At 37.4% G+C, this 24,571-nt stretch overlaps 1 protein-coding gene across 20 annotated transcripts in view; it reads left to right on the forward strand.

Annotated features, from left to right (window-relative positions):
* The window catches only part of DST (dystonin), a 306,806-nt gene that overhangs the window by 149,643 nt on the left and 132,592 nt on the right, over window positions 1-24,571 (forward strand). For 19 of the 20 annotated variants that reach the window (XR_014183507.1, XM_082047199.1, XM_082047216.1 and 16 more), the window contains 22 exons: window positions 6,671-6,783; window positions 6,914-7,020; window positions 7,561-7,680; window positions 8,003-8,098; window positions 8,178-8,305; window positions 11,106-11,199; window positions 11,534-11,688; window positions 12,545-13,007; window positions 13,095-13,223; window positions 13,427-13,504; window positions 13,615-13,776; window positions 13,893-13,997; window positions 15,766-15,861; window positions 17,203-17,328; window positions 17,719-17,871; window positions 18,125-18,279; window positions 18,416-18,542; window positions 19,688-19,871; window positions 20,820-20,977; window positions 21,308-21,486; window positions 21,703-21,841; window positions 22,632-22,825. Coding sequence is in view for 19 of the 20 variants with exons in the window: in XM_082047199.1 (XP_081903325.1) it covers window positions 6,671-6,783; window positions 6,914-7,020; window positions 7,561-7,680; window positions 8,003-8,098; window positions 8,178-8,305; window positions 11,106-11,199; window positions 11,534-11,688; window positions 12,545-13,007; window positions 13,095-13,223; window positions 13,427-13,504; window positions 13,615-13,776; window positions 13,893-13,997; window positions 15,766-15,861; window positions 17,203-17,328; window positions 17,719-17,871; window positions 18,125-18,279; window positions 18,416-18,542; window positions 19,688-19,871; window positions 20,820-20,977; window positions 21,308-21,486; window positions 21,703-21,841; window positions 22,632-22,825 (3,261 nt within the window). In the remaining variant the exon portion in view is untranslated. Of the gene's footprint in view, window positions 1-6,670; window positions 6,784-6,913; window positions 7,021-7,560; window positions 7,681-8,002; window positions 8,099-8,177; window positions 8,306-11,105; window positions 11,200-11,533; window positions 11,689-12,544; window positions 13,008-13,094; window positions 13,224-13,426; window positions 13,505-13,614; window positions 13,777-13,892; window positions 13,998-15,765; window positions 15,862-16,305; window positions 16,474-17,202; window positions 17,329-17,718; window positions 17,872-18,124; window positions 18,280-18,415; window positions 18,543-19,687; window positions 19,872-20,819; window positions 20,978-21,307; window positions 21,487-21,702; window positions 21,842-22,631; window positions 22,826-24,571 lie in introns of those variants that run through there. The other variant, XM_082047201.1, reaches the window with a different exon arrangement.

Raw genomic sequence — 24,571 nt, forward strand, 5'->3', positions numbered from 1 at the left:
GGCATCATTGTTCATCTTTGGAGAGGCATTGAATGAAATCTATAGAGGCACATCAAATAATGAACAGTACAGGCATTCCTGTCGTACCAACACAAGAGAAAACAAAACCAAAAAGACTGTACAAGTCATAATGATCATGTGAAATACATTAGCACAGTGTGTCATTGAGGCTGGGGCCCTGTGGAGCATGAGAAAACAATTTGCCACGTACTTCAAGAAACAGTATGCAGAGCTGTATTCAGCAGCTTGCTTTTGGTCTGTCACAGTTTTAAGGATAAAACTTTTCTATAATGTTGGTTTTCAATTAGTAAATTGTTTGCATTTTCCCTGAATTCTGAAGTGTCGCCTAACTTCAGTGATGACATTGCTCAGCTTCACCAGGGTTTTGATGCGTTGGGTAATTTTGGGGTGTCACCATGTCACGTGTTGTTGTGAAGTCTATGGTTGAACAGTCATTTTAGTCTCACATTTGAGATTGTGTGAAATATTTTCCGTATCTCCTTCCGCCAAAGGTATTTCTGAAATGTAGTCAAATATTTATGTAACTTATTTCAAATAGTCTTTACCAATAGGTCATGATAGAAGGCTTTCACGGAGTACTTTTCACCTGCTTTTACCTTTAGACTTCCAGTCAAGTGCTGAATGTTGAGCTACCAGACATGACATACCACTTGTCTCCTTAGTTACAATATTAGAATTTTAGTAGCTTTTTTAAAATTTGTTTCATATTAATGGAATGAGAAAATCTTCAAGAAGTCCTACACAAATCTGCAGTAATCATTGTTATCAAGTCTGTGAGAGCCAGTTAGGCAGTTCTGCATTTCAGTCTCAAAACGTGTGTGTTCAGGGAGGCAGCACATTTCATGACAGCTTTGCAGTTATCTAAACTCCTACTCGGTACAGCCAGTGGATTTGGCTTCCTCTGGAGTAACTCTTTGATTCTGGATAGTTTGCTAGATAGGTTGCACTCGTTGTGTTGACCAGATTTCCACTGACTGTTATGAAACACATACAGACTGAGTAGTGTTGTACCTAGGGATTAATAGTCTTTCCTGTCCTTTGATGTCTTTCCTCTGAAGGATAGCTGCGGCCGGTTCTTTGTTGAGGTACTCCGTCACACTAAGGTCCATGACGTATCTTTCATGTTTGATTTTCTAGCTTTTCTACTCAAATGTTTGTGACTTAGGGTGCAAAACTATCCATGTAGCAGACATGGGAACTCAAGGATCGGTGCCAAAGTGCTTCAGGTAAAAAAGGTCACCTGGTTCAGACATCTGTTTTGATACTTACTCTTGCCAGTTGCAGATGTTGGCATGGAGATCAGTGCCCACATTTCTGTGCTGAAGGCCGAGAGTGAAGGGTTCTTCCCAATATGGAACAAGAAACTCAGTGAAGCTAGAAAACCCCCTCATGTGTGATTGCTGTCCACAGATCCTTCTGAGACAAACTGACAATTTTGTAAGGAATTCAGAGCTTCTGAAACGGGGGTGGCCAAAAGTATAGTCAAAGATAAGTGCTGACTCAGGAGTCAACATTGTACCTCTTCTCTTCAGCATGGGCTTTTTCACACCAAGGAACCTGCTGCAGAACCTTGTGCTGTGTGTCCATATTGTGGTCCTTGATTCTGATGGTGGAGGAGATCTGTTCCTCCTTAATGCCACAAAGTCATACCTGCTTGCCATTTTTGAGTAGAAACTCTTATCTTCCTCCTCTCTAAGTGATCAGACTGTGTGGAAGGAAATCGGAATTGCTCTGTTCCCTGAAACTTGGGTTACCAGGTTCTCTGAAACTGGGTTACTGAACTCAGCTAGTCCTATATGGCATTTTTTCCCTAAGACATGGCATCCTTGATGTTGAAGCTCCCATGTGGTGATAAAAAAAAGATCAGGCAAGTTAAATGTAGGTATATGCATTAGCAAAGGGTATCTACCTGACATGAAGACAAATTCTTTAAAAAGTTCCTGGACATTTGTTATACAGATAAACTGCTGTAAATATTTTTTAGAGCTTTTGGAATTCTTAAGGGGTAGGTTAAATGGTAGGTGTTACTATATAGTAGGTTAAGTAGTAAATAGGTTTTGCTTCATCATCTCATTTGTAGAGTTCCTGGGAAAGTAGCAGGAGACTTTTTACATGGACTTTTCCAAACTTCTGATTCCTTTCTTTGCAGTCTTTCTGCTACTAAACAAAATCTTTAAAGAAGATGATGATATATTTCTTGTGCTCCCTTTTGAAATACGTGTTGTATCCTATCTGTTTGAGAAGTTTCTCTATTCATTTCTTTTTTTTAAATTTTATTTTATGACTGTGTATTCTGGCATGGTCTTCAATTTGTGTCAGTAGTCCTCTCATCCCTGAAAAATGCATGAGTCTTTCTGGAACTCATCCTTTTCAATTGTCTAAAAACAATGAAGCAAAGAATTTGTTTGGTTTTTTTATAGGTATTTTCTAGTTAGAGCAGTGGAAACGCTAAGTGGACTATAGCAACGCATACATTTCACTCTGCATCTTTAGTTGTGTTTTGTCTGAGAGTTCTACTTGAAACTCACTATATTAATATTTCTGCTCAATATAAGCCAAGAAAGAAATACCCTTTTAATGTCAGGTATTACTCAGGCAGCAGACAGAGTTTTAACTGAAACAAACTTGTGCAGGTTAAACATCTTAAATGGTTCATGTAAATAACTTCAAACTTGTCAGCCTCCTTAATGCATTAACAGTATTTTAATGTGGACTATTACTCTGATGTATATGTGTTTTAATAAAGTTAAACATTGTTGTAACTTGGGCAGCTGTCATCCAGGAACAGTGAAGAGAAGGATGTGGTTTCTTGATTGTTGACTGGGAAAATAAAGGTTTGATTAAATACCTTTTTCCACTTTGAAGTATGAAATACCCTTTAAATCTAACATTTTGTTGTAATCAACAAATATTGTAGCTTCTATTTCAAATCTTGAACTGGTTCACTAGGTATTAGATTCTGGCTACAGGAAAATCAACATGTGCTTAACTTTATTATGCACAACTCTTTCAAGGAGTCTTTGCAGAGTAGAAAGCTTGTATTTGATCTGTGTGACTTGCATTATAAACCCCTTCATTTCTTCATGCTGTTCTGCAGATATTGTTCACTTGCTTTTCTTTGTGGTGCTAGATATTTTTGGTTTTTTGAATTGATCATAATTTTGTCAGCTTCCTAATTAAAGTGGTACTAATCACACCCTTTTTTTCCCCCCTCACTTCTGATACAAATTGTGTCTAATTTCTAACACCTACACTAAGATCTTGAATGGCAGGCACCAGTCTTTTTATAAATGAAATGATTGATGACTCTCAGTGTAGGAGCCAAACCCCTTGACTTAGGTGTGGCTGCAGGAGAAGCATCTCCTTTGCATGGAATGTTCCAGCTCGGCTGGTGTTTGGGATGTTTATGTGTGTGTTTTCATGGCAAGGGCCCAGCCCACTGAAAAATCTGCCAGAAGATGATTCACAATATTATAGCAGAAGGTAGAGTCATTGTCTTTTACTTAATGTACATTTAATTTAATTTGTTCTTGACTATGTATAAAACCACTTAATAATGCTATGCAAATTGATATAAAAATATATTTATAGTAAATGACAAATAACAGCCCTCTACAAAACTTGCTTATTTTCTTTTTAGCCTTAAAAATTACAGTGTTTGCTGTGGTGGATGATGCTTTTAAATCTAGCATTTACTTCAAATAAGACAGTTAAATAAACACACATTAGGGGGACACTAATCACAACTGCAATTTAAACAGTTAGTAGTATTCCAGAATTTAAAGGAGGCATTAAATGCTAGATATTAGAAAATATTTATGAACCTTTATAATACAGCCACACAACACTCGCTGTGTACAACCTGTACCCAGTAAGACTGAATTCCTGTGATTCTTCAGTGGAGGGTGGTGATCAGTGATCACAGCACTGAAATCTGCCTGGACTTGCTCACATGCAAACTCCCATGTACCCGCATAGTGGGTGGGTATCTCTGCAAGCTTATAGCAGATAAAAACTACTTTGATTTTTATTTAAAATCATGAGAAAACACTCTTAAACAAAAAGAACAATGTGGCAATTAGTGATTTCCTAAGCCATGTTTTTGGGATGCATTTTTCTGGGGTTAAAAGAAGTCGGTGCTAAGCTTGGGAGGTAAACTCCCTTTTCTGTGGCTTTGCAACATGTCCCACAGCCAGTTGGGAAGGGAAGGGGTGACTGGAGGGGGCAGGCCCCAAACCCCCAGCAGGGTGCGTTTCCCATGGCCAGTACCAGATGCTTTTGCATTTAAGTCATAATACCTGTCTTTTCCTCTCTTATAAGCCATCAGTGGGCTTGTCCTCAGTCATCTGTTGAGCCTCCTGTCTGCTTCAGAAAACCAAAGGCAAGCACTATCAAGACAGAGACAAGTGCTGTCTTCTGTAATATTTTCTGGTAGATCAAGACTTTAGGTAAATAAAGACCGTTTAATCTAGGCTGGTATGCTATGTGTTATCTGTATAAATAACTGGAAACAGTGCAAATTTCCCTTGTTCTTAAAGAGGATCTGGAATAATCCTATGGTGGTAGGAGTTGCAGGGATGGGAAAGGATGTTTAAAAGGGGGAGACATCCCAGAGGGTGGGCTCTCCTTCAGCTGGGGGATGAAGCCACAGCAGCGATGTAAAATGATGTACTACACAAAGGCAGTTATTTTTTCTTGATTCTTACCATATCACTGTGAGAAAAGCCTTACCTCTTCCTCATCTAAATAAAAGCTTTATTCTAAGGAGATAATTGTGTTGGTGGCTCTGCAGCTTGCAAATCATCAACTTGTCCTTTCTTGGTCTGAGAGCTGGCAATCAAACAGACAACATACGTGGTTCTTGGGCCATTTTTATCAAGTGTGAAGCAAATGTAAAGAAGGCAGGTGAAAAAAAAAAAGGCAAAACAAACCAACAGTGTACGCTTACAGAAACCTGCTTCTCTCATCTAAACTGTGCTGTGAAAGTGATCTTTATTATTCATACCCTCTGTGTTATTGTGGCTGAAATGGGAGACTGGAGTGCTCTGTTTCCTTTTCTAGTATTGTCTTTTATTTTTCATGGATTTTCTGTGCTGCCAATAGCAACAGACGATATTGGTTTCATTGCATTGTTTTCATTACACTGAAATTCAGTGAAGAATGGAATGAACTTGTTCATGCTCCCATGAAGCATATTGGAAGTGGAAAGTCCCACTGGTTTAGGAGGATTATGTTTCTTTTTATACTGCCTAAGTTTTATTATTAATTAAATGTCCTTTCAAGAAATAATAGGTGCAGTTTTATTATCTGTCCTGTAGACTTGGCTTCTAAAGAGCACAGGAAACCAGCGATTCTAAATGGCTGAGAAGAAATACATTTATTTTTATTTTCAGTGCAGCTGATGCAGCTCATTCAAAGACAATCTTGTATTGAGTGTCCCAAAGTTAATACCATTTTGTGATCGAGGGAATTTGAGGTGTTGCCAAGTGAAATGTTATCGTTTGTTTTGAACAATGTGATATTTAACAGTTTTATTTCTCTCTGTTGCAATTATTTAAAGGTTCTGCTAGGTAAAACTAAGAAAACACTTTTTCTAGAAATAAAAATTAGAAAATTCAGAGACTGAATTGTGCAGTAAAGTTTATATGTTTTTTTTTTTTCTTTTGGGGTTTTTTATTTTTGTTTCAGTGTGGGTCTGGTGTTCAGTAGTGTAAGATTTCAGTAGCAAAAGTTTCAGACCCTAGTTGGCTTTAATGGGATGAGTTTTTGCTCAGCATTTCTGATAATTCCTCTTCCTATTAGTTGTTATGGCTCAGAGGATTCCCGGTGTTGTAAATGGCAGACAGGAACAGAGTCTGCCCTGAGAACCTCAAGATCTGAAAAGCAGGCACCACATAGTGGAACTGAAGGACAATATTAATTTTGAAGTTTTACATTAATTTAAAACATTAGTGATGTTGGTATAGGATAATATTTATGTGCCTTAATAAAGTTTATAGGTAAGATTGGCTTAAGAGGAGTATTCCAGGAAAGAACAGAATGTTGTGTGTGGCAGTGGAAGTGAGCGGGATGGAGGTGTGGGTGTGAGTGCAGGGACTGGCTGCAGCGTTCTCCTGCAAGCAGGGCTTCAACGCAGCCTGAACCGCGCTCCTTTAAAGCGCAGTCAGAATACTCATCTTCCAGGGTAAAGAGCTGTTTTGTGACTGAACTTGTTTCCATATGAGTTCTGACATGTGCTGAAGACTTTGGTGCAGAATGACTAAAAACTTGGAAAGGCAAAAGAAAGGAACTTCCTCAGGTAAAGAGAAAAGTGTGTTTAACCTCCTCAAAGGCACTGGAAAGGACAAGGTGCAATAATACAGTGGCAATGCACCTGAACAAATATGCACAAGAAAAAAAAATGTATATATATAAAAGCCATGGCTAGAAACTTTAGCTTTAGATGAAGAACATACAGTGTTGTAGTTGCCTGTTACTTGTGTTTTTCACTTAGCCCTGACCTCAGCTCATTCACATGATTTTAATGAAATCCTTTTTTAATGAAAACTCTGTTGCTGTATCGATCCATGCTCTTGGTTTAATTAACTAATACAGCAGTGATTTAAAACGGGTAGAGTTGTAATCAAGTGTTACTGTTTTTGTTTGACAGGCCGGACCTGATAGACATGAATACCGTTGCTGTTCAAAGCAACCTTGCAAATTTAGAACATGCTTTTTTTGTAGCAGAAAAACTTGGTGTTGCCAGACTTCTGGATCCTGAAGGTAAGACAGCTGCAAAGGGCTTTGTTGCAAAAACCCTAATGTTTAAATCCAAACTGCCTGCAGGTTGTAGCATATTTGTGGGCATTCTTACAACTACGTGATAAAGTGCTGTTCTGTCTTGTGCTTTTAGATGTTGATGTTTCCTCGCCTGATGAGAAGTCAGTAATAACCTATGTATCATCACTTTATGATGCATTTCCCAAAGTACCAGAAGGTGGTGAAGGCATCAGTGCAAATGTAAGTAGGAGAAAAATACTTGTGCAGTGTGTGAGCTTCATTAATACGATTCTTGATTTCAGCTCCAGAATGTTAGCTGGATCTTCTGTGGGACTGCTGTCACACCTTTCTTTGACATGATTTTCTCTAGGTCGAGCTTTTAGAAGTTCAGCAGCTATTTCATGTTTTAGACATGAAAATATTCCTACAAAGAGCTTAACTAAAACCAATATACCGTGAGTTGGACAAAGATGGAGTCAAAGTTCTTACTTTTCAGTCATAGACCTATAAATTGTGCCTCTCTGATTCTTATCTGTTTGACTTTTATTAAATGAGAAAATGTGGTTTTAGTGGAATTATTTGGGACAAGAACTGAAGAGTGAAATAATCTATTTAGAAGTTTTAAGTGAGCTGTAATGAGCAAGTAAATACTGTTTCAGAATTGTGGAGTTCAGAAATCTCTTTTGTATGTGTATATAGATCTCGGACTTCAAAGATAAAGCAAAAAGGAGCTCTTGGATTATTTTCTTCTGATCTGTAGTCTGGTTTGTGTTTTGGTAGGACGTGGAAGTCAAATGGGTTGAATATCAGAATATGGTGAACTACCTCATGCAGTGGATCAGACACCATGTTGCGATAATGTCTGACAGAACATTTCCCAACAATCCTGTGGAGCTAAAGGTGAGATGTGGTGTGTTAAACTCCTTGTTGGAATGACATTTCATCTTACTGACTCAAAGCATGCTTGAACAAATGAAGTGCTTGTTGATTTATACAATCAAATCAACTGTAGAACAGAACTACTCCTTAACCTTTTCAAAGTACAATAAATACATTACTAACATATGAACAATCAAAAGCAAATCTTCAGCTGTTGTTGATATTTTTTGTGGAAGTAGACCAATATGAGAATGTAAGCTCATGAAGAATATTAGGCGAGAGTTGAGAGTAAGATTGTATTCTCTGTAAGATAAAGTTGATGATTGTTTTTATGTTTCTGTAGGCACTTTATAATCAATATTTGCAGTTTAAAGAAACAGAAATTCCACCAAAAGAAACAGATAAATCAAAAATTAAACGTCTGTATAAACTGCTAGAGGTAAGTTTTTACATGCATTGAAATGTATACAAGTTCCTTTTCTGTGGCTTAAAATAACAAATATGTGTGAATTGTTAAGGTCTGGATAGAATTTGGACGCATCAAGCTTCCTCAAGGCTATCATCCAAATGATATAGAAAAGGAATGGGGAAAGCTTATTATTGCCATGCTGGAAAGAGAGAAGATCCTTCGGCCTGAAGTAGAGAGGTATGCTAGTGAACATTTGACAGGCTTGGTTAACATTTTCTGTTGTTTTAACCTGTACTGAAAATTCGAAATGTCTTCTTCTGTGGTAACATCCATGTTATTTTTCTAGATCAAGTAAATCTTCCTTAAGTTCTTTACCTACTTCCTAGAAGCAGCTCCAGATGGAAGTAACTTCAGTGGTCTCAGAAGGTTGTGATAAATAGTATCTGTGCCTCAGATAGGGAAAGCACTTAAATATAAACAACTTCTTTGAACAGTTAGTCAGAGCTAGGTTCATATCACTACACTGTCTCATTTGAACTTAATTTCATATAAGTAACATTCATCCTTTACATTAAATGTGTATTTCACTTGGTGCACAGCGTTGTGGGCTAATGTCCTGTTCTGAGGTTGTTTAAAACTTGGTTGTAGTCAAGGGCACACGAAGTGTTTAAACATGCAAAACTCATACTAGTCTTCCCTGGTAATAGGATGTGTGACAGTTTTGCATGTCATTAATAACACACTGAGCATATTCAAAATCTTGATGTAGGTCTTAGAGCATTTCTGCTTTTCAATGGTACCTCTTTTGAGTTCTGTGGCAGACACAGGTTCTACCTATTCATTATTTTTAAAAAGTCCTTTTTTAACTCAAAGTAAAATGATTCTTTGGGATTCTACCTGCAGATAGGTATAGGCACCTGGGTCTGGGTTCATTCTGCTTGACCTTAAGCATCCAAAGGAGACACCTGAGATCTGAATTGCTTTCTGGAGAATCTTGGCACTGACTTTCTGGTGACAACACGGTGATCATTCTCTCTGGTTTAGGTACCTGAAATTCATTGCGAAGGATCCAGACCATTGTGTAGGAAGTCCTCAAAGACAGATTTTAGCAAGAGAAAATCCCGAAGACAGAGTTGATTAAATGTGTCAGAGTTGATAGAATAGGTGCAAGAGCATGACTGAAATGGCAAATTCAATGGGAGGAGTAGATTCACAGCATCCTGCTGTGGGAGAAGTGTCTACAGAGGAATACAAGGTTGTCCTCACCGTGCAGGGCAGTACAGCAGAAAGCAGTGGAAGACATACAGCCTGCTAGATCTTGTAGGTTAATCTGTCCTGACCTGCAAAAAGTGAAGTTAGTGCCTGCTTTTGCCAAAAGGAATCCTACTTATACTTGTAGAAAGCTGGATTATCTTTGTTTAGACTGTGAATAAATGACAATAGTTTATTTATTTTTTATTCAGAAACTGAGTGCAGGTAAATACAAATAAATGTAAACTCCTTCCCATATTTCAGGGTTGGTAAATACAAAGTGACAGATGGTATGGTGAGGGTCACTATGTGCGGTGGTCACTATAAAATGAGAGAGAAGCTTTGATTAGGTGATTCTGGCTTAGTGATCAGGTTAAAATAGTTGGTTGATCTGGACGCAAGTACTCAGTCCACGTTAGTTGCATTGGTTATGAGTGCAGCTCACCAATATGAGGTGTTGATGCAGTTCCTGGGGTGGGATTTAGTAGTGGCAAAAAAAGTGACCTCAGCTAATATTGAAATTGGGCAAGTACTGAAACTTAATATGATGTCAGTGAGGAGAATGCCAAACTGAGCTCTGGTTTGCAAACCCAGCAGAGCTTGGAATTGCTGCAGGGTGTGTCTGTGCCTTCGCTGTGCTCCTCCGCATAAACAGGCATCTTGTGGTGTGGATGTGGTTTTCAGGAGGTTCTAAAAGCAACAGGCGAAATACTGAAAAGTTCACCCTGAACCCAAATTCTGAGTTAAAACGTAAACGTAAGGGCAGTGGTCAGGTTTTTCTTACTTGTTTTGTGGTCAAAACGGCAAGAAGCAATTAGCTCTGAATGTGGAAGAAGCTGAAGGGAAATTTGCAGGACAATTAGTAAATATGCATACTTGGACAGTGGGGTAATAATGTTGGGTTGGATGGGGTACAGGTGTCCCAAATTAAATTGATATGAGCTGATTAACCATGATATTCTCCCAGGATTTTTTGTGCAGTTCCATTTGAATCAAAAGGAGTCAGCCCAACCTGGAGGTGTTTTGTACCGTACTGTGGAGTGTGGAGTTGTTCTCACTTAACTCCTTTTTGAAAGTTTTCATTGAAGAGTCTGAGAAACACTGCAGAGTCTTCTTTAAGTTCTTATTTGGCATATAGACATTTAGTGACACCTAAATGAAATATTTGGCACGTCTGTTTCCTAGAGACGCCCTAATGTTGCAGTCTAGTCTGTACTTGCAAAGCTTTAATGCAGTGTAGGGAAGCCAAAAACAAGGTAGTGTATGTAGCCCCAGGTGGAATCCTTTGAAGAGCTGGCAGAATATTAATTGCTGGGTTTTGAATATGCGTACCGAAGCCTATTTAAAGGAGGAGTGCTAGGTGTTTCAAAAGCCAGTAGTGAAATTTCATCCCTAGAAGCTGCACATTTTGTAGGAGTTTTATCTTTTCCTTTTTCAGCAAATGTAAACAGCCAGAAGGACCGTGCTCTGGATGTAAAAATGAATAGCAGTAGTTATAGCTATCGCAGCAGTGATTCTCTATTTAGCAACAGTACTAGTACTCGAACCAGCGTTGACTCTAACGAGAATTTCCTTTCCGTTAATTGTGGTCCCACGCTGATTAAATCTTGTATAAGCTTTGGTAATGGCACCTTAGAAGGAAACAGGTAACTTGGCATATGTATTTGTGCTCTGTGTTAGATCTTACATGTTTGTTTGTTTGTTTTTAAAGTCATGCAATGTATATAGTAAATATAAATAACGTTAATACTTATTTGTTCTTCTGAAATGCTGTGGCATCACCTAGGTTGGAAATGCTACAGCAGATTGCAAACAGAATTCAGCGGGACAGCCGGAGCTGTGAGGACAAACTAATACTTGCCCGGAATGCTCTGCATTCTGTAAGTCAGTTGATGATTTTACTTGTCTGTGTTCATGAACTTACTACAGTGGAATGGCTACTTGAGAAAAATTCTTTAGGATTCTTTAAGTGCGTACTTAATAGCTGCTACTTTTATTTCCATTGTACTGTTATTTTTAATTTACTATTTCTTCAAGAAAATATAAATAATTTCCTAGAGTGGGTTGTTTCAATTTTTCTGTTGGAAGTTAGATAAAATGCTTCACAATTGTTTCAAGATCAGAATAAGCTTTTACAAAAAAAACTGGGATTTCTTACAGCTTATTTCTCTTTGGCTTAGCTGCAGGACTAATGGCTTTCTCTTATTTATTCAGGACGCCAAGCGATTAGAGTCAGGGCTCCAGTTACAACATGAAGCAGAGATAGCTGGGTATCTTCTTGAATCTGAGAACCTTCTCCGCCAGCAAGTGATTGATGCCCAAATTCTTATTGATGGAAAATACTATCAGGCAGATCAGCTTGTGCAAAGGTACTTTATAGTGTATTTATATGAATAAATAGATGTCCCAAATATGGGTACCCATTATGGACAACATTTTCAACTTTTTATGTGTGTGGATAAACTTCTCAATCTGTCACTGGGCACCCAAATAATGTTCATCAGGTATTCTGGTGGGTACAGTACCCACAAACATTGTTTAAGACAAGAGGAGCTGTTTGTACTCATTTGTGAAAATGATGTCGTTTACCAGAATGAGATGTAAATGCCAATGTTTACCATCTATTTGAGTGTAAGGATGTTAGCTTGTTTTATTGCACCTAAAATGCTTTCAGAATGCCTTTGATTTTAAAAATGGAGGCAAGATTTCTGATGATGGCTGTAGATATCTTAACAGGTAATAAGTGGAGTAACGTTAGCTTATACGTGGCAATGTGTACAGTCTTGGCAGAAAGATGCATTTAAACAGCATGATTCAATTTTATGAAGAAGTGGCTCCAAAGTTTTTCAGGATTCATCCTGGACTGGGTGAGATCAAGCACATAACAGCCCCTTGGCAGTGAACTGCAAGTGTTTGATCTACTACAACATGTAGTATCTTGTAAGATTTCTGCTTTGCTGATTGTTCCCTGCAATTGTGTGTGGTGCATGCTAGTGCCCATTCCATGCTGATTTTCTAGTCATTGCCCAATTTCTGCATCTGTTATCTGTATTTATAGAAGTATATTTTCTGATATAAATGTTTATTGGTAAATATTTAGGTACAACTAAAGTGTAAGAGGTCTTGTGAATTCATATTGCTCTTCAATTCAGCATGGTAAACCTTGATTGTAAGCGTTAATTGAAATTATTTTTATTCATTTATTTATTTTATTTTATTTTATAGAGTTGCAAAACTTCGTGATGAGCTGATGGTCATACGGACCGAATGTTCTTCTGTGTACAACAAGGGGCATGCACTGACAACAGAGCAGACAAAGCTGATGATATCAGGAATAACTGAAAGCTTAAACTCAGGATTTACAACAAACCTAACCCCTGAATTAAATGCTGCAATGACCCAAGGTTTAACACCTAGTTTGACTTCTTCCAGCTTGACTTCTGGCCTTTCATCGGGCCTTACTTCCAGACTGACCCCAACCGTCACTCCCGCTTACACACCAGGCATCCCCCCACGGTTAATTCAAAGCTACGTGACAGGAGTAGACAGTGGGACTCTGCAAACACTCAAACTGACACAAATCAGAAAACCTCTTATGAAATCAGCTTTTGTGGATCAGAATTTAACAGAAGAAGAGGTGAACATGAAATTTGTCCAGGACCTGTTGTGCTGGGTAGAAGAAATGCAGGTATCAATCTCTATGGAAACAGTCCACTTCTAATTATAATGCTTACTGCTTGTAGGTCATGACTAATTTTTCCTTCTCATTTGTAAGATGCAACTTGATCGAGCAGAATGGGGATCAGATTTACCAAGTGTTGAAAGCCATTTAGAAAATCACAAAAATGTCCACAAAGCTATTGAGGAATTTGAATCCAGCCTTAAAGAAGCTAAAATCAGTGAGGTACAGCACTGTGTTTTTTACTTCTTTGGTTACTTTCTTACTGGGTGAGACATAAACTAATGTTGAATTTCAGAACTGTGTTTGGGTTTCACACTCTTACTTTTATTTCTGATCTTTGACTGACATATCATGGAATCAGGAAAACTAATGGTTTAGCATATCTAACCTTTTTGTTGTCTTTTGACCTCATATACCAAATACAGATCCAGATGACTGCTCCTCTTAAACTCAGTTATGCAGAAAAATTGCACAAACTGGAGAGTCAGTATTCAAAACTCTTGGTGAGTTTGTCAATATTTTTCTATGTTCAGCTTCTCAGTGTACATCATGTTTGATAAGGCATGAGCTTTAAATTTTGATTTTTGTAAACATTTTTTTCTTTTTAATAAAGAACACATCAAGAAATCAGGAAAGACATCTAGATACTCTTCACAATTTTGTGTCTCGTGCTACTAGAGAGCTGATATGGCTGAATGAGAAAGAAGAGGAAGAGGTTGCATATGACTGGAGTGAAAGAAACCCCAATATAGCAAGAAAAAAGGAATACCATGCAGTATGTATTGCTAATCTAATCCAGGGGGAATAATTAAATCCTCTTTAAGAATTTAAGAAACTTCTAAAACATTTTGTGTTTGTGTTTTTGTGTTTTTTTTTGTCATCTGGAAAAAGGAGTTAATGAGAGAACTTGATCAAAAAGAAGAAGTTATTAAGTCAGTACAAGAAATAGCTGAGCAACTGCTTCTTGAAAATCACCCAGCCAGGCTAACCATTGAGGTAAGTTAGTAAGCACATCACACAAAGAAGAAAATAGTTTTGCGATGTAATAGACCTTAGATTTTGGGGAAGAAGCGGGGAGGTGCTAACTCATAGGAAATTAAACAACAAGACTGAATAATGGCGCCTTTTTTTTTCTTTTCTTTTCCTCTTCAGCATATCTCTTGTATCTGTTTTCCAGTTTCCAAAAAGTAAAAACACTTTTGTAAAGTTATGGTTACGTCTTGGATTGTTTAGATAAAATCCTTCTGAAGTCTAAAATAAAAATTTCCAGAGTTGATCTGTACAGACATATCTGGTTGTGCACACAGCTTCTGGCGTTATTGATTAAAATGGCATTGGCAAACGGAGGGCACCGAACAGTCCTTGGGTGGTTTCTCTCCTGTTGGATTGAAAGAAGTTTCAGTAGAGGCTTTTCTAGTCGCTTACTGGTACAGGTTCCTATTACAGTTTAGAGTTGGTTTCATAACTTATTTGTCAGTGAATTATGAAACTTGTTTGGATGTTAAAAATCTGACCAGGTGATATGATTTACTTCAGGCTTGAATCATGCTCCATATTATAGGTACAGTTTACAGGAAATTTATTGTAGCTGTTTTGGGGTCATAACAAGTTTCCAAAGGAGAACATAAAACACTTTCCCTGTAGAGGTTCAAGGAAGCAGTAACTACAAACAGTGAGTGGTAAAAATGGAAACAATAAAAAAATGGTTTTATTCTATAAGAATGATAAAACAGTCAGAGAGGATGGATTTTTATTATTCTTCAGCTCAGTGAGTAAACTGGAAGCATGAAGAAAACTCCTGCCTTCCACCCTTCTTATGACATTTACTATGAATAGTAAATGACTTTTTATGTAATGTGGGGAATTTTATTCTTTAAAAAGTATATGCTGTTCTAATGGGTTCTTACCAGTGTAATATACTTTAAATATTAATATATTAAAGATACATCTTATGAAACCAGGCCACCGCAGTGAAGATGACTATGCAAGTTATGATGTCTGCAATAATGCTGTATTGGGACATTTAAGAAAGGAAAAAAAAAAAAGACAACTCTATGCCTTTTCTACAGAAGAATCTACACATTAGTGCATCAGTTTGAAATTCACTGAAGCCAATGAAAAAATTCTTGAATTCCCTGAGAGTCACAGGGAATTGAACAATTGAGACTTTTGGCTAATTTCACAAAGTCAAGAGTACCCTCTGGTGGTGGATGCTCCTGCAGTGCCTCTGCAGGGGCAGCACCCTGCAGACAGTACAGGAAGCATCACTCGAGTAGGGTTCTGTTCCTTAAATTCCTGTACAACTGTTACACAAATTATACACTGCAGTAAGTCCTGATTAATTATTTTTATTATGCATTCAGTGTTACTTTAATGTCTGATTTGTATCCAAGGAAAAATCCAGGAGTCTTGAATGAATAAGTAAAGCCACGGAATCATACACTGGATTAGACTGGGGTAACCTTGGGAGATGTAGTGCAGCCCCTGCCTAAGTCAGGGCCTCCTTCGGCTGAATTCTGAACATGCCCAAGGATGTGGTGATTTCACAGCTGCTCTGGGCAAGTTTTCTGATATCACTGTGCTGTAGCGACAGGATTTTTCTCACATAGAATTGGAATTTTCCTTGCTGCAGCTTGCTTTTCCTGGGGGAGGAAGTCAGGTTTAGATGCTTGTGTTTGCTACATTACTCTTATGTTTCCTAAATTCTGTGAAAGTATACATGTTATAATTTTTGTTTCCTTTTGTAAAATCTCTTCCTTTAAAGGCCTATAGAGCTGCAATGCAGACACAATGGAGCTGGATTCTTCAGCTCTGTCACTGTGTTGAACAACATTTGAGGGAAAATGCTGCATATTTTGAGGTAAGATTGCAAAATGCTGTTAGGACCATAGTAAAAAAAGTTCCACTGAAAGTGCCAGTTGCTCTCTCACAGTAGTTGTAGAATTGACATTTGTCATACGCAGTCATAAGATGATGAACCGTGCTCCCATATTGTTCTGTACCTGTGTTATACTCACTACAATTATATTGGTTCCCAGCAGGCAAAAATCTGGCCTGACTTTTTTTCAGAGTGCTGCAGCTGCAAGTAGGGACTCTGCAAACAAAGCCATGTTCTCTCCCTGTCAGGCACAACTGCTGTCAGTGCAGCTTTTGCAGATGATGTAGAGTGGAGGGTGGTTAATGCTGGCCCAAGGAGAACATATTCTAGGTGCTTTTTCCAGGACTACCCAGATCCAAATGTAACGTATGGCATTAATAATAAACAGAGCAGACAACACCCTGACAGCGGAGATGTTCAGCGTAAACACCTTTCTGATTATCACCCACATACTCAGTAAATGATACTCAGTACGTGCGTGAGGATTGAAGAGCTAAGAGTTTCTCAGTTATATGCAAGATGAATGAAGATTCAAGAGTCTTTTGTTTGGGAAAGAAGTCTACTTTTTAAAAAATATATATTTAAATTATAAAGGTTAGTCATTAGTGTTTTCTTGGCTTGGATGGTTGAAGAAGAAGCGGGGTGATGTTTGGATGAGATGCATTTGGACTGAGAAGGGTCTGAGCCCGAAGTTAGGAAGTGGACATTGGAGAAGACATAGTTGATTGATTTGGTTTCCTAGGGGTAGGGGGAAGAAATGGGAATTCTGGATTTGAGAAGTGAGGTTTCAGGAATAGAATGAGGTAAGGGTTATCATAGGGCATATCCCTTCACAGTCATGCTTAACAGGACCTTAGTTTGGAGTAGCAGGTACCCATGCAGAACGGTCAAGTGTGGCCACTCTCTTCCCCTGTTGCACAAAATGTTTACTTCAGTGTGCCTGCTGAAGTTTGCAGCTAGTTTGCTACAGTTTGTAGGTTTGTCTGTTCTTTATATATGAAAGTAATTGTAATTCCAAGGGAAGCATGAATAACTTCAGACAAGTTTTCAATTGCAAGAACAATAATTAACTGAAGTTCAATAATTGCTGAATTAATTTTGCATGTAGATAGTACCAAGAATAACTGATGTTACAGTGTATGCCTTCTTGAACAGTACATTTAGGCGTGAGATCACAAATAGTGTTTTGTGGTACAGTAGTCACTTCAGGCTACTAGAAAAGATTATTTTTAAAAAGACAGCACTTAAAGAAAACTTCATAGTGTAGCTGTCTGTATACTTTTGTGTTGTTTAAAAATAACCTGGATATTTGTCTCATCCTAGTTTTTCAGTGATGCCAAAGAAGCCATGGAATATTTAAAGAATTTGAAAGATACCATATACCGAAAATACAGTTGTGATAGATCAAGCAGCCTTCGTAGACTGGAAGACCTTGTCCAGGAGTCCATGGTGAGAATTCAAGGATACTGTTAACATGAGTTACAATTAAACAATAAATGTGTAGATTATAGTTGGATTTAAAATACATGTGTTTAAATGATTCATTTGAAGTGAAGGAATATAAAAAGATTTCTTTTTTTTAGAACTTAAATGATGGCATCTGTCCATGTATAATTAATTTTTTTCATTAGCTTAAAATACAGTTTTATTTCTTTATCTTTACAATAGCAGATGTTGTGGGAAACTAGTGACTTCAGAAAGATATTTTGTTCTTGTAAAATTTATTACTTTTAAGAAACACAGTAAAATAAGTCATGGAAAAAAAGCTTAACAGGATCAAAGAAGCAGCACTGTATTCTGGCCATCTCTTATAATGTGTTCTTTTCTTAACTGTTTTAGGAAGAAAAAGAACAACTCTTGCAGTATAAGAGCACAGTAGCTGGCCTTGTGGGGAGAGCAAAGGCAATAATTCAGCTGAAGCCAAGGAACCCTGACTGTATACTCAAAACATCCATCCCAATTAAAGCCATCTGTGACTATAGACAAATTGAGGTTAGAAGCTTGAATTTCCTCAAATCAATTACAGACGTGAGAATTCAGCTAAAGTGTCATTAATTATGATGTTCCTGGAGGACACTAGACTCTTAAATTTCTTCCACCCTAATAAACAAGAGCAAATCTTTGTGTTGAACATTGTTTTTCTTGTTCTGTTGTTTATTTGTTGACACCATTTGCAGAAGTGCTTTGTAAAAGTATTTGGTTATGCTCATCTCATTAGCTTATTCTCCTTTTCTGTTAATCCTAGATAACTATTTACAAAGATGATGAGTGCGTATTAGCAAACAACTCCCATCGTGCTAAATGGAAAGTTATCAGCCCAAGTGGTAATGAGGCCATGGTTCCATCTGTGTGCTTTACAGTTCCTCCACCAAACAAAGAAGCAATAGATACAGCCAACAGGTAGGGACGAAACAAAACCATTCATTTTCTTTTAAAATTCACTTATATGAAGCTTGGGTTAAAATAATGTCTTAACTTTTTTTTTCCCTTTCCATGCATTACTTTGATCTAAAGTTGGAATCTTTTTATGTTTCAGGATTGAACAGCAATTTCAGAATGTTCTGGCCCTTTGGCATGAGTCACATGTAAACATGAAGAGTGTGGTGTCCTGGCATTACCTGACAAATGAAATTGAAGCTGTTCGAGCTGGCAATGTTGCCTCGGTATGTGCTATGTCTAGCAAGGGCCTCAGCCTTTTGCTGGGACACCATAGACTACACTTTCCAGAAATACTGTATAATTAACAATTTCCAGCAATCCTTATCTTCCTTGAGGGAACAGCTGGCAGTGGCCATGCTGGTTCCCACTGTGCAACATTCTACCTGAGGAGCCTTTACACAGGTGTGTTTGGGGAAGGAGCAGAGATGTTGTATTATGAAAACTACCTGTAGCCTTATTTCACTCATCTCTCAGGTCTGCTGTTGTCAGCAGGGGGACAGGATCTCCCAAAAGCAGTAGAACAGTGACTAAATCTGAATTTTGTTCTTGAAGAGTCTACCTTTCTTCACTTATGTGGAAGGTTTGCTTCATTAGGCTAAGGTTAATTGTCATGAAAACCCCCATTATTTCCTTACGGCTACAACTTCTTAATGAAAATGGAGCAACTATGAAGCAACATTTAGTCTTTCAAGTTGAACGCAGCTGAACATTCATTCTTCTGTAATGTATAATTTAATTCTTATACATGTCAGTAACTTGAAATGTTAAATAGCTAATTAGGATCAATTTGTCAGAAATGAAATAGTGATATATATCAAAAGACTAATGTGCCTGGCTAAAATAGTGGGCGATGTCACTGAATTACACAATCTTAGACGTATAGCATAATGTGATTCAATATAATAGTTTATTATACATCATTGGTGTATATCTCTCTACAAATTACTGAATAATATTTGTAGTACCCCAAATGACATTTTTCACTCCTAATTTCTCACTGTTGCTGTTGAAAGGGAGGAATCTGAGATAATTCTTGAAGTGTCCCTACTTGTATGACTCTTGCTGGCTTCCTGTCTGTTGCTACGTGGCATTAGATGCAGAAATGGTGTCTGATGTAGGATTGTCTTAACATAACCCATTACTGGCATTAAAGATGGAAAAGGATTTTAGAGTGTAAACTATGATTTGTTGTACTGATACCTGTCAAGTGGACTTCAGCCCAGGAGCAATAAGCTTTCAGAACCTCAATTCTTTGATTTTTACCATCTGAGTGATTGGTCAATATTGCTTTTTGATAAAAAGTGTTGCAGGGAACTATGTGAATGATGCATCGTTGCTAACTGTGCCTTGGGTTTATAATCTGTTGCAGATAAAGACGATGTTGCCAGGTGAACATCAGCAGGTTCTAAGCAATTTGCAGTCCCGCTTTGATGATTTTGTGGAAGATAGCCAGGAGTCCAAAATCTTCACCAGCTCCGATACAGCACAGCTGGAGAGGGAAGTTGATGTTTGCAAGCAATACTATCAAGAGCTTCTGAAATCTGCAGAAAGAGGTATAACTTGGCCAAGGAAAGCAGAAAGATGCCCTCCAAAGATATATTGTGGTTCTTGATAAAACTTCTCTCTCTGAAAAAAAGTTCTAGAGAATTACCTATTTTATCATAGTGATATTGTTAATGCCCAACTCTTCTGAACAAACAGAAACTCATCATTTTAACAGTGTGCACAATTACATTGTACAGAAGCTCTAAGTTTGTTTAACTTTGTATATATTGAGCTATGTAGAAATATTGATTTGTTACTTAATATGTGGAGTGCTACAAAGAATTTTACGCCAAAGAATTTATTCTGTGCACTACAGCTCGCTGGTTAATCGTGCCTTCCTTGTTTTTGAATGTTGGAAATGTAACTTGATTATTTTGTTGATTTCATAACAGAATTAGAACTTTTTCACAGTGTTAAGGCAAGAAGTGTCCTAGGTATTTTCCTAACTCCACCGAATGCCCGTAGTTACTGCAGTCTCAACTTCTGTATACAGTAAGAGCAGAAAGCTTAAGATACCTGCTTTGATTTACTGTCAAGTAGCTAATGACTTGAAGAAATATAGTAGTGCAAAGCTGATTACTGCATAGCATAATTCACTACACTTAAGGGAAAATATGTTGCCCTGTTTGTTGGAAAGAGAGGATTAAAAAAAAAATACCAGTCACTAAGTTTAGCAGTGCCTGTGTGAGAGGTGATGGCTGTGCCTGGGATGGATGATCAAAGATGTATGCTCATTTTTCATGTGTGAGGAGATGATCTAATAATAGCAAAAATATATTATATAAAGGTTCTTAAAATGTGTCTTATAGCCAAAATTCCAATGGAAATTGATGGGATTTCAGCTAATAATGAAAAGACCTATAGAATGGTGACTTTTAAAAAGTGTTCTTAAAAAGGCATGGTGGAAATGACGTGGTGGCTTTGTTTGCTAATGTGTGCCTCATTTCTTTCAACAGAGGAGCAGGAAGAATCTATTTACAATCTATATATCTCTGAAGTCAGAAACATCAGACTTCAGCTGGAGAGTTGTGAGGAGCGGTTGGTGCGGCAGATCCGAACCCCAATGGAAAGGGATGATCTACGTGAAAGCGTGTTCAGGATTTCAGAGCAAGAGGTGAGCCTTTGCAAAAGGCTGTTTTACCTAGGAGAAGAGTTTTATTTTAAAACAACTATCTCCGGATGTTTTCAGTGTAGTCAGGAAAGTTTGCAGTGCACCTTGAAAGGACAAGAGTCAAAGTTTAAGATTGTGCTTGTAAGAAAAAAGATGCCAATAAATGGTGACTCTCTTAGTTTCCCTCTTATACATACGTTTATTTTTAAAAAAATTTAATGATGTCCACATGGAACAAGCAAAGGAGAGCAGACCTGTACTGACATTGATATGTAGAATATACATGAGGTTGATGTAGGATAAAAGCACTGTCAATCACCTCTCTTTTTACAGAAACTGAAGAAAGAACTGGATCGACTGAAAGATGACCTGGAAGTCATCACAAATAAATGTGAAGAGTTTTTCAGTCAAGCTGCTGGTTCACCTTCAGTCCCTACTCTGCGTTCTGAACTCAATGTTGTTATTCAGAACATGAACCAAGTTTATTCCATGTCTTCCATTTACATAGATAAGTATGTAACAGGCCATCTCCCATCATACTTTTTAGTTTACAATTTTATCTTCAAAATAAATGAATTAGTATTAATAATACCGATCAAAGAGGAGGCGGTTAATGTAATTTTACCACTGTACAAAGGGTTACCCAGTGACATGAAAAGGCTGAAAAGCAGAAGCTTGTTGAGTGTTGTTATTGATGATTCACTTAACAGGAGATTACTGTTTTTCAGATTAAAAACTGTAAATATGGTGCTGAAGAGCACCCAAGGAGCAGAATCATTAGTAAAACTCTACGAAACTAAGTTGTGTGAAGAAGAGGCAGTAACAGCTGACAAAAACAATATTGAAAATCTGATGGGTACATTAAAGGTAAGAGTTGGCTGGCACCTATTCATGGGTAAATAAAAAAATAATAGGAAAATTATCACTTATAACACCTGTTTTGGTTATGCTGTACTGTATAGTGTATCAAAAGTTCTGTATTAGGATTGACATGTCAGAAAAAAAATGATGACTTTGGAGCATTAGGAATTAGATTGTTTGCAAGTGTGTTCCTGCTTTGAGGAAGCGCATGGCACTATCTGAAACTTCCAAGAGCGGCGCTTGTCAATGCTGCAGTAAAACTTTTTTTTGGTCTCTTCAAAAGGTAACATATGCTTAAGGTAACATAAATATATTGTTACATAAATGTGGCCACAATAACGTTCTTGCTAATGCTGTGGTACGCTCACTGATCAGGGTTTCCTCAGAGGTTTGGCAGATATCTTTGAGAAAGGGTAAGACTGAAGTTGAGCATTTTTTATGTGCTCCATATACCTCATATTAATATTGCAAATGATTAGTAATGCTTTTTTGCTAGAGAGAATAATTGGCATCTACCTAAGGATTTTTTGAAGGCTGTAGTTTATAAGGCGAGTGTGTTAAATTGCTCTCTCTCTCTTTTGATATATGTTGGCGGGGAAGCTGTTTTTTTAGAATTATTCTGCAATTCATAGCTGCGTTCTGGTGCCATTCCAGTGTTTGAGCAACCAAAAGTAAAATACTCATTTAAGCATTTTTCATTTATTCATTTATACATTTTACTCATGTAAAATACTGATTTATAAAATACTGTAATAATTTAGGAGTTATTTACAATTTATTATTTATCACATGCTAGCAATGGAGATCTGAAGTAGACGAGAAAAGACAAGTGTTCCATGCCTTAGAGGATGAACTGCAGAAGGCGAAGATGATCAGTGACCAGATGTTTAAAATGCACAAGGAACGTGATCTTGACTTTGACTGGCATAAAGAAAAGGTTGATCAGTTAGCCGAGAGGTGGCAAAACATTCACTCTCAAATTGAAAATAGGTTTGTATAACTTTTTATTGTAATCTCTTCATGTTTTATGCAGGTTTCTGAGAAAAAACAATCAGAAATAAATGTTTAAATAGGGCAGAATAGTTTTCTGAACTATTTGTGAGAAGTGCTAAGATTGAGGATTCCTACCTTTTCTGTGCTGGTGACATAGTTATCTTTTCCACAGGAAACATCCATGACTGTTGAGCACCAAAAAATTAACAAGATACAGAAAATTTATTTACTTAAAATTTACTGAGATGCAGTAGAGATAATTTGTCTTCTTTCTTTCTAAAAAAGGCCTGCAGAAATGGCTTGCTGTCCTATGGAAATACCACATAATTAGCTCTGACAGGCTAAACTGATGAGGTGATTCATCAGTTATGATTGGATTCATGTTAACTTGCTTTTAATGACTCAAGTGATAAGTCTGAAGGTCCTCAGCTTCCATTGACTTCTGTGATAATTTTGTCACAATAACTTTTGGTGAAGTGCCAGTATTTCCTTTTGGTGTGCAACTGTTTTCTTGCAGTCTCAATACCCAATGGAAATGGTGCTCTGAATTCAGCCCTTCACTATTTACTGTCACTGTGTTATTGGAGAGTGCTACTCACGTGCACATGTCTGCACCAATGTACAGGTACAGCAGAACACACCTACCTGTAATTCAGAAGGAGATGTCCGTAAATGACATTCCTAGAAGTATTTTTTACTTCCATCTGTATAGTTTTGTTTCCTGTATGGATAGGAAACAAAACTATAGAGACCGAAGGAAAAAGTATGTGCAAATTAAGGAAGTCTGTACTATACAGCCTGAATTAATTTCTTTTAAAATCTACTTTAGTTTGTCATTATAGATAACCTGAACAAGAGCATCAAAGACAGTGCTTTTCATGTAAAATTTCACACAACAACCTTTCACATTTTTGTCCTCAGTTTTTAAGGGGCGAATATCCGTACAACTGTAATACTGACGTTATTAACTTGTAATTACCAAATTTAATTGTCTCTGTTTAAAATTGCTAGAAGATGAAAGGGAGGTTGACAAAAGCTGACTCATTTAAAGCTGAATGCAGGATGGCTAGCTTTAAATCCACATCGGATTTTTCATCATCTGGTAGCGTGACAGAATGTAAAAGATAAGCACTAGTGATATGAGGAACTGAAGTGTCCTTATTTCTTTGGAGGGCAAATATGAACCACATCCTCTCCTTACAGGGCAATATGCTGAACAGAATATCCTGAAAAGCTACTGTTAATACATAGTTGCTTCTAGGGTAAATAGGACAGATTGTGGTACTTGAGCACGTAGCTGTAAACAAGCTGCTTTCTGCAAATGTTTGCTCTGCTGCTTCTTAACAGCTTGACACTGATGATCACTATATGAAAAGTATGTACAAATATTTGCTCCAGTTATCATCATCCTTTCTCTTTTTTTATGGTTATTAGCTTTAAAACATGCTTAAGTATGAAACCTGAGCAATAGTGTTGCCTTTGCTTGCTCTTTTTCAGACTCCTTTTCACGTCTTGAGAGCAAAATTAGTGTGATTCAAACTATTCATTCCAAGTCAGACTATAAAAAGTTGCTAAATAAGTAGGTTTGTCCATAATCGTGTGGCATGTTATATTAGTTGCATTTATATGATCTTTCAAGTATAAGGATCATGAAAGAAAAATTATCAGTATTCTCGTCACTATGGAAACTACTTTGAGGAAATCCACAGCACTCTTTTTTTCAGGTCAAAACCATGACTTTAA

The sequence above is a fragment of the Streptopelia decaocto genome, assembly GCF_964273445.1.
Source record: "Streptopelia decaocto genome assembly, chromosome: 3".
Lineage (NCBI taxonomy): Eukaryota > Metazoa > Chordata > Aves > Columbiformes > Columbidae > Streptopelia > Streptopelia decaocto.